Raw genomic sequence first — 9,859 nt, 5'->3', positions numbered from 1 at the left:
GGACAAACAGATTAAAATAAAGATGATTTATTTCCAGTGTTTCTTGAGGGTGTTGCACCCTTGTTTTGCTGCACACAGGCGAGATGTTCACTGTCCAGGAAGCATTGTTTCATGCAGTTCTCAGAGATGAACATTTCTCCATAAGTAACCATGCTTTTTTTTACTGCACTTGAAAAATACAAAGAAAAAAAAAATATATACATGAAATATATACATTGAATTATGAACTTAATATTTAAAATTCACATGTAGCGAATAAAAAAAGCAAGACTGGAATGCCTTGGAAATGGAAGCTTGGATTTTTGCACGATGTTACTTTTTTAAAACAGTAAAATAGTGTATCTGTGATACAATTAAGTAATTAAACAAAATATTGTGTTTACAAGTGTGGAATAAAACATGGCACCCAATCTATTCACAGAAATCAATTCAAGAGGCACTTTTTCTTTAATGAAGAATCAAACATTACTAAAGATTTTTAAAAAATGTGGACTTGAATTGTACAGAGGGTTCAGTTTAGCAACTGTACCAAGCATCTATCATACATTGCACTACATTAGACTTATTTGATAAAAACAACTATAATTCTGTCCCTCAAGCAAATATCTGTCTGCTATGATGCACTGTAAAAAATAACTTCCCACAGTACACAGCACAGAAAGCAGCCCTCGGAAATATGAGCATACAGATGAAATTCCATTTCTAACAAGCAACTGTGTTAGTCAACATAATTAAGAATATACATTGAAAATATCTACCTCTTGTAGAATTAGATATGTATTCCTTAGTAATACTCAAGTTAATGCACCACAGTCCAGGCTTTCACGTCCCATTGATTTGTGTGCTGTCGATCACACAAAACCACCTATGAATGTTCTTGTCACATTCTTCTATGACTGGGGTTTGAGCACAAGGATGGAAGCACATTTTTTTCATGTCTGTCCCAGTATAAGACACCAAGTCAACTAAAGCGATTACACATGAAAAAACCTTATCTTCACTCCAGTTACATTTCTTATGAGCCTATACACATATGTACAGTAGATATATAAAATATATATTTTGTAAAAAAAAAAGAAAAAAAAAGAAAAGTGCAGTAACCCTTGCTAAGGTATCTAAATACATACGTAAACCCGTTCTCTCTTTCTCTCATGCACTCACTCTCGTACACTCAACACACCCTTGCTGTTTCATAGATACTGATAGAATCGCGAGCGGACAACTTGTGCTCCTGATAGTTTGTGTGGGTGTGCGTCGTCAGCCGCCAGGTTGAGGCTGGCTTTGTTTCTGCCTTGCGGCCCACCTCCGTTCACTTGCTCCCCCACCATGGGCTGAAGGCATGGGGAGCCAGAGGGAGAGGGTCTCTCTGGGGTGGTACCCTGGGCTTGTGCCCTGTTCCCCTCGGGGACAACTTTGGGTGGGCTGTCCATGCTGAACTCTGACACTCCGGCCCGACAGCGCTCGCGGGCGATCCAGTCCCGAATAGAGAAGTCCTGAGAGGAGCACTTTGGCTTGAGGCGGTCCATGGCTGACAGCTCAGCCGCCTGGTCCACCCCGCCTTGCTCCCTCCAGTCGTTGATGACGGCCAGTTCTGCAAAGTCCCGCTGGCCCCCCATAGTGTGCCTACGACGGATGTTTTTCTTCTTGCTGCGCGTCTCCGGGGAAGACTGGCTCTTCTGGGCACCCACGCCAAACATGTCATCAGCAGATGTGCGCAGACGGAACTTGAGCCTTTCTGTGATATTGAGGCGCAAGGCAGGCTCGGGAGGGCGCTCCGATTCACTGCGGGAGGAAGAGTTGAGGCTGCTGGTAGACTGCCCCTTCTTCATCACCTCCAAGACACGAGACAGTCGTGTTGACTCCGACCTGCCCTCGACACGTTCCCCGCTGCCAGTCCCACCCTCTACTGATGACTCACTATCTGTCTTCTGTCGCAGGGACCGCCTCCTGGAGAGTGTGTCACATTCTATCAGCCTGTGGGAGGGAAAGAGGCGACGGGGTTCCAGTTTAGGAGTCGTCTTCCCGTCAGCTGCTGCAGGATCAGGCTTTTCTGGCCCATGCCCAGTCTGGTTCTGCACTAAGACAGACATGATTTGGACATTGCCGCCCCCTGTAGCAAACACAGGGAAGTCGCTTTCGCTGTCAGTCTCCATGGGCCGGCCTTCACTGATAAGCTCGCTGCGCTCGTCATCTGCCTCGTCCCCACCCTGAACCTCTGGACTGAGTGCGCTAGAGTCTGCTGCAGTCAGGAAGGTGATGGACGAGGTGGTGGAATAGTCCGAGGTGATGGAGCTCACCTCTGCCCCAGCTGACGCCCCAGCCCCAGCCACCGATAGGTCAGGAGCAGCAGCTCCTGACACCCACTTCTTAGGTCGTGCCCTGGGCATGGAAGCCCCAGAGCTCATGGTGCCCAGATCAGAAGTGGGCTCATCCAGATGGGACGGGGTGTCCAAAAAAGAGGGCTTTCCAAGCTGGGCTGTGCGGTAACTGAGTCTGGGGGAGCCAGAGTTTTTGAGTGAGGGGGCAGGTGAGGACTGCCTTGACAAGGTCTTTTCCCTTAAAAAGAAAGAGTTCCTGTGCTCCTTTTTGCCTTTGGGCGTGAGCTCAATACCTCTTCCATTCTCCTCTCCTGTTTTTGCTTGCTCATTTGCTTCAGGGCTGACACTGATCCCTTGCTCCACCTCCAGGCCTCTGAGATTCTGCTTCTGGCCAGGGAGCTCCTTCTTAGGGAACACTGAGTCTAGGTCATCATCAGAGCTGCTAAGCTGCGGCTTGTCCTTGGGCTTCTTTCTTTTGCGGTTGGCTGCAGCAAAGATCGAGGAGACCAGGTGCTCGCGGCTGCACTGGTCCTTCCCGGACCCCCAGGAACCCTATAGAGAGGGAGAGAAACAAGTCAGAACTTGTACCACAGAAACCCCCCTTGCGAGAACAACACACAGAAAAACCCTCTAACCCCTGCCTGAGTTCTTGGCCAACCAGTACTGCACCGGTTCCTCTGAAAATGCCACAAACCAAAAGGGTGGACAGAGAGTAGGAACATTAGTGACAGGAGGACAACTACAACTGAACCATGCAAGCCTTTCAGCAACAACAGAAGCAGTAACAGCAGCGCACTAAAGCAGCCCAGCAAGGGAAGCTTGATGTTCTGCATGAACTCATGTGTTCTGAGTCAAAGCTGAGAGAAGCAGCCAGATGACAGCAGTGCAGTAATGATAAGCACCAGTTCCTGCATTGTCTATGGTGTGAGTGATCCTTGTTGTTGAAGAGAAATGTCCAAGAAAGGATCAGACAGACTTGTGAAGTTAGGACCCAACATTGTTTGATATTTGACATGAAAGGCTGTGTTTATACTGTTGCTTGTTTGTTTTGTTAGTGTGCAGTATTCACAGACGAAACTCCACCTGGCCTACTGTCACACATGTGGGAATCAGTGCTTTGATCTAGCCTGGTGATCTGACCTTTGTTCTGCTCACCAACCAATTATTTCCTCCCTACACTACATTAAGCTGGAGAGAGCAGACACTGGGCACACACTCACCTTCGATTTAGCAGAGTCACTAGTGGGTGAATCTGTAAGAAACAGGGAGAGGAACATGTTAGATTATCCATCAATTATTCAAAACAATATGTGGGACAACCAGACAAGACAACATCCACGAGAGTGCAATATGAAAAAGCCAGTGAGAGAGAGAAGAAACAGAGAGAATCATGACGAGGATAGTAAACACAGATAAGACACTGTGCTTGATGTCGAGAACCTGGCAGGTAAGTGGACAGAAGGATGACAGAAACATGAGGCGGTAAGCCATGCAGTGAGCACTATGTTACACTCAGATCCACATCCACCCGGGTGGGGTGTTATTTCATGGAAACAGAAACCTCAGTACATGCAAAACTGAAAGTCATTCTGGATAAAAGATAAGTAGCAATGAGCACAGAAGATGCTAGGGTCAAGTAAGTCCTTACAACTTTTCTAAAACAATAATACCCAAATATATCAGGATACTGAGTGAAACTGTGGTAATGGCAAAAAATATCCAAGGTGCATTTCACAACAGCAGGCCAATGAGACAATGAAATATGTAATATGCCATGCAGGAAGTCAATGGATTCCCTCTGTATGGTCTACGCTATATAGCAAAACCAAAGCCTCCAATTACTGATCAAAAGAGCTCTAGCACAATCTCTTGTTTTTGCCTGAATTGATGGTGAAATGACAAACCTAGCACATCTGACTAGTGATGAATGTTACTTCATTGAGGAGACTTTAATATGTATTTACTCTTGTATTACCATAATAACTATTGACTCAAACAAATAGGATTATGGTTCTAAGAAAGAGTAGTGTAATGATGTGTGAAAAGTCTTATGGCTTCAGTTAGAGGCTAACAAAAAGAGAGTATATTCAGTCTAGTTGAGCCGAGAGGGGGATGGACTGAATGAAAAGTACGACGGCATATATTGCCATGACAACAGTGAAGACAACCATGGAATGAACCATGAGGCTAAGACATGAGAGGGGGGTCACAGAGGGGCTAGCTATGAACAGAGAGGACACTACATGAAAAAGAATGCCAGCGAGGAAAAGATTTATCCAATGCTGCCTAGTTGATCTTGTATTGATCTTTGACTGACTATACTTTTTTTTTTTTTTTTACATAGCCAAGCCCCCCTACACACCCCTTGAAAACAGATGGTGGCACAGTATGCAAGTGCACATTGACTGGGTAGGTAGAAACCTGGGGACCATACCATGCTATCTCTCCTGTTGCGAGAAGCTTGCGAGACAGTGAGGAGAGACAGTGGAGAGCCTTTCAGACAGTATCACCGGTCTGTGTTAGGTATACTCAGATACAAAACGGACACCACCGGATGTCCAGTACCATATGGCCGCTGCTCTGCTTCCCTTTCACATTTTCTTTATCAAACGGTTTCATCATGTTTTTCTTACGACGGTTTTCTCGAGCTTACAAGAAACGAGGGTTTCTGCAGACCAGACAGCTACACTGGGGGCAACAATCCTCCTTCTTCCTACAGTTCCAGCTGTCCATCACGGACATTAGAGAGGCCATCAGTGACATCATGGTGTGATAGACTCCTCCCACCTGGCCTGTGTCAAGATCAGTATGTGTGAATGCTGGGAAATCCTTTAGGACACCCGACAGAGCGGCACTAGAGACAGAGGGATCAGAGTTCACCTGTTGCTTTTTTTTCTCGTGTAGTCTTTGGGAGAGAACATGCCGTGTTAGTGCAACAGTAGGCAGGATTAATAACAGGAGGAGAGGAAAAACCGACAGCCCAGTGGAGTTTCAATAAAAACACTAAAGATGGAGGGATTGTAAAAGAAAGTTAAAGAACCTCATCATTTTGAGGCAAAGAAATTTTGCTGAAATTGGAAACCAAGGAAGGAAAATCTAAAAGAAAGCAAAATGTACAGATCAGACAAATTATTTTGCCCCTTCTCCTTTGCGTCATGGAAAAGAGTCAAGAATAATTTGCCCTCGCAAACCAACACAGTCTTTTTGAGTCATGGCGAGGCATGGACATTTCGCTCTTATGGTACAGCAAATGAGGCAAAGAAGGATCTCTTAGGAAGAAAGCAGCACTATCCATCAACACTCGACACCAGACAATTACGCTGAACCTCGCACGCTCCTAGACTAAAAGACATTGGTCTCACCAGCGACAGACACAGTGGTTAACAGGGAAAAGTAGTAAAAGGTTGACCCACCACCACAGAGTCGGTCTGGTCCAGGGAACACGTTACCTGAGACTTCCCCCTGCGTGGAGGCCGTGCGGCCGATGTTGTTGAGCAGGTGGTCGATGTTGGGCACAGGCTGAGACTCCACCGCATTCTCATATCGGGACATTGTCTGAAACGAACAGTCAGGCAACAGGGTGAACACTCTACAATTTTAATTTAAAAAAAAATAATCATAGCAAATAGGGCAGGAATAACAGAAGTCGCATTGAGGGCAGCAATGTGCCTGTACCCACCACTGGCTCCCCATTGCCTTCCTCTGTGAAAAACCAGTTGTACTAGAAGGGAGCAAAGGAAAGGGAGCTTTATCTTTAGGGGATTCACAATCACTTTTTGGTTTGATATGCAGATTATGCACAAACAGTCCACTTGTGTCTGCAATTAAGGTGTTAAGTGTGACTCACATGCTGAATGAGAGTCTCTACAATCTTGTACTGGTCAGGCATGTGGGTGACCATGTGGGTCATGTTGTCCTCTGAAGTGCGCACCAGAGTGGGACCAAACACGATGGCCAGGTTCCTAGGTTCCATCTAACACACAGGATAGTTAGGAACACACACGCACGCTTTACACATACCCTCACTACATCACAGCTTCTCTAAGTTGAAAGTGAGGACTGCCAGCCATTATTCAAGATGGAAATTTGCAATACCTTATTTTTATCAGAGTTGTCAGCCACTGTTTTCAGATGAGCCGAGAGGAACTTGAGGGTCTCATAGTGATGATCTGGCAACTCGTGAAGCTGCAGTGAGAAGTAGGTTAAGTATAAGTCACCATGCAATAATGTCAGTCAAGTTCACAATGAATGTCACATGAACCCACCATCCTCTTCAACAATTTCAGTCTTTCCACTGGGTCCACTGTCCTGTTGGCCTCTATGAAGTCCGCATACTTCTCTACAGGGCATAAATGAAACGGACATTGTTTTTTTACAGAAGACGACAAAGGGTTTTGGTGTTATGAAAGTGAACACTAAACAGAATGTAACTAAGTGTAGGTTTCACACTCAGCCACTAGGTGGCATAGTGACCCCTTAATCAGGCCTGGGGACCCCAAGGGGTGCACTACACAGCTGATTCAAATAATCAAAGCTTGATGAGTTCATTATTTGAATCAGCTGTGTAAAGACCCTTGGGGTCCCCAGGACCAAGTTTGGGAAACACTCCCTTAATGGAAGGCTGTTCCTAATAGGCTATTGGTGGGACTTGAATATTCTTACCGTTGGTGAACAGAGGCTCGGGAAGTTTCCGGAAAAAGGATTTAAGTAAACTGCTGATCACATTCAGATCCCTCCATTTCTGTCAAAGGCAGGTAAAAAAAAGGAAAGGGACTTTAGACAAGATAAGAAAAGATGGAAAAGCTGAGGGAAGAGAGGAGTGACAAAAAGAGAGCCTACATAAAGAAAGAGGATGGGCCAAAGACAACTGGAGAGAGGGAGTGAAAGTGGCATCATGTGCTGGGTTGAGTCACTCACGTCATCCTGGATGTCAATGTCGTTCATGCCTTTGTTGTTGAGCTCCTCCTGCATGTTGGAGATGGCTGCGTTGTTCCCTGGGACTCTGTAGATCCCTGTGTACTCCAGCCCCCTCTCCTCCACTAGGTTACAGCACACCTCCACAATGAGGGGAACAAACTACACCACACACACACACGGACTCATCAATTACCATGGCAGCACCCTCAGAAAGGTGTGTGACAGTGTTGAGAAGGAACTTCCTTATAAACCATTCCAATAAACATGAATGAAACAATGAACAAAAAGAGGAGATGGAGAGAATACGTAGTGTGTGAGTTGAATGGTGTGAGTTGAATCTCACCCTGTTGGTGACAGCTGGGGGGCAGTCGTCCAGCCTCACCCCGAAAGTGATGCCTGGAGAAGGCTTCCTTTCAAAGGGCTTCCTCATCAGCCCTGGGATACCTTTCCTCCACGTCCCCTTGTCCTTGGGTGGACTGGTGTCGTCTGAAGGGTTAACACACAAAACATGAGGAGAGTCTCACACGGTATATATGGAGCAAAAAGCAATGGAATATTCAACGCCATTCTCAAAATCAAACAAGACCTTCACAATACTCAAGTAAATTAGTTGAGAGCTAAGCGAACATTTGAATCCTCTGGCTCTTACCTTTGTGCATGTTTTTCCTCTCCTGCTCTGCTTTGGGTAAGTGTGGACTTAGAGATTTGGTCTCCCCCTTCCCTCCTAGTAGCGTCTGTCTGATGCTCAGCGACTGGCGTGACGGTTTGGGCGACGGTTCGTTCTTACTGCCTGTCGGGCTGGGTCATACACAAACACACACAAAACGTTTTGATGTCTAACGTCCACACAGGTCTCAATCCCCCTCTGTACTACAGAGACTTCCTCTCTCTCTGTGGTCCGCCCTGCTTACCTCATCAACGTGTTGTACTCCTTGATCTTTCGGCTGATGAGGTCACGGCTGGTAAAGGCTGCGTTCTAAAACAAGAAAAAAGGCAGAAGACAGCAGACAATGTTAACTCATCAGATGCAATATGACTCCCCTCCCCTTTGCATAACACACTTCTATCAGTTGGCATAGGTAAAGCCAAAGAAATATACAATAGTACTATAGTGGTCTTAAATGGAGGGGAAAGAAGACCTTTGGTTTCTAATAGAGGGGAGGTAAGTCCGGTGGTAAAGTTAGCCTATTTTAAGGTAGACCAGGGACGGGTCATGTGTGTGTATTATGTGACCTAGGACCTGTAGCCAATCACTGTTATCTGATCCTTATCAAGGGAGGGTTAGTGATAAAGTATACTTGATCTACATTTGTGTAATTAATGAAGTATTGGCCATCCATGAGGTTGACCTTGTGTTTTCTACCAACACAGAAAGGGTTTGATTTCACTTTGCCACACATTTCTGTCAACCCTGGAGAACTTGATAGGAATTAATTTCCTGTATGGTGTGTGTGTGTTTCACCTCCTCGTCCAGGTTGCTGTTCTCCTGTATGACTCTGATCCAGGCCAGCATATCTTCTCTGTCCTCTGCCTGGAACAGGTACTCACAGTCCGACGTGGTCAGCCGCAGCACATTCTTGCGTTTCGTGTCGCTGTAGGAGATGTCAATCAGACAGGCCTTGATGCTGATTGGCTGTGGCTCGTCCTCCACCTGGGAGTTGGCATGAGCCTGTCCCTCCTTTTTGTCCTTATATAGGCAGAGGAAGTGGCCTCGCAGCACTGCGTACATCTGTTTCCAGGGGCGCATTCCCCCACCAACACGCTGCAGAGAGAGAGGAAAGGCACAAACAATGATATTACTTAACGACAAGTATGAGAAACACATAAAACAGCAGTGAGGTAGACAGGCACTGAGAAAGACATGGTCCTCTCTCATCATTTGACACTGGCATTGCAAATTAATTATCTCCACATCCTTGATGCATCTCATCTAAAATGGTTCTCCAAGGAAGTATGAGCTGCCATCGTGTCCAGTGTAACCCACTAGAGGGAGGAGTCATTTCATCAAGGAAGACATGACAGAGTCAGGAATCTCAAACACATTTAGGTCAAAGCCAAACTGGTCTGACAAGTGCAATGCACACAAAAACCAACATTACTATACTAAATATCTACCAGAGGAACAGGATTACCCACCACTCTTTCTAAACCATATCAAAGATATAACTGACTGCCTTGACCCCCTTTGTGTGTGGAGTGTGGATAGCACTGTACACATACCTTGCTCTTGTCCGTGTTGATCTGTCGGAAGTGGAGCATGCCCTCCTTGGAAGCGTCACTGAAGATATCTGATGAGGAATCTCTCCTGGATCCGGAATCTTCTGAAGACCTATCCACCGTCGCCTTTAACACAACAAACACATGAGTTACCTCTACAATCTCATACATACACAATACTGCAACATGGTGTACAGTGCTTGGCTTTGTAAGCTGCCAGTCAGCCTGCCTCTGGGGCCAGTCAGCCTGCCTCTGGGGCCAGTCAGCCTGCCTCTGGGGCCAGTCAGCCTGCCTCTGGGGCCAGTCAGCCTGCCTCTGGGGCCAGTCAGCCTGCCTCTGGGGCCAGTCAGCAAGTTGGATAATGAGGACGGATCATGTGGACTCCCTCCAATGAACAGTTCGCTGAT

At 46.2% G+C, this 9,859-nt stretch overlaps 1 protein-coding gene across 3 annotated transcripts in view; it reads right to left on the bottom strand.

The window, feature by feature from the left end:
- Positions 1 to 11: 11 nt before the first annotated feature.
- LOC139367114 (Rho GTPase activating protein 21a) overlaps positions 12 to 9,859 on the bottom strand; it is a 102,969-nt gene continuing 93,121 nt past the window's right edge. For all 3 annotated transcript variants that reach the window (XM_071105170.1, XM_071105169.1, XM_071105168.1), the window contains 14 exons: positions 9,456 to 9,578; positions 8,698 to 8,997; positions 8,147 to 8,211; positions 7,885 to 8,033; positions 7,579 to 7,721; positions 7,236 to 7,394; positions 6,981 to 7,059; positions 6,584 to 6,657; positions 6,414 to 6,503; positions 6,166 to 6,291; positions 5,998 to 6,039; positions 5,768 to 5,873; positions 3,539 to 3,570; positions 12 to 2,870 (listed from right to left, as the gene is read on the bottom strand). In XM_071105170.1, the coding sequence (XP_070961271.1) occupies positions 1,191 to 2,870; positions 3,539 to 3,570; positions 5,768 to 5,873; positions 5,998 to 6,039; positions 6,166 to 6,291; positions 6,414 to 6,503; positions 6,584 to 6,657; positions 6,981 to 7,059; positions 7,236 to 7,394; positions 7,579 to 7,721; positions 7,885 to 8,033; positions 8,147 to 8,211; positions 8,698 to 8,997; positions 9,456 to 9,578 (3,168 nt within the window). In that variant the 3' untranslated portion in view covers positions 12 to 1,190. The remainder of the gene's footprint in view (positions 2,871 to 3,538; positions 3,571 to 5,767; positions 5,874 to 5,997; positions 6,040 to 6,165; positions 6,292 to 6,413; positions 6,504 to 6,583; positions 6,658 to 6,980; positions 7,060 to 7,235; positions 7,395 to 7,578; positions 7,722 to 7,884; positions 8,034 to 8,146; positions 8,212 to 8,697; positions 8,998 to 9,455; positions 9,579 to 9,859) is intronic.

The sequence above is a fragment of the Oncorhynchus clarkii genome, chromosome 15, assembly GCF_045791955.1.
Source record: "Oncorhynchus clarkii lewisi isolate Uvic-CL-2024 chromosome 15, UVic_Ocla_1.0, whole genome shotgun sequence".
Classification (NCBI taxonomy): domain Eukaryota; kingdom Metazoa; phylum Chordata; class Actinopteri; order Salmoniformes; family Salmonidae; genus Oncorhynchus; species Oncorhynchus clarkii.
The sequence above is the reverse complement of the archived record's forward strand: the minus strand, read 5'-3'. Positions and strand labels throughout refer to the sequence as shown.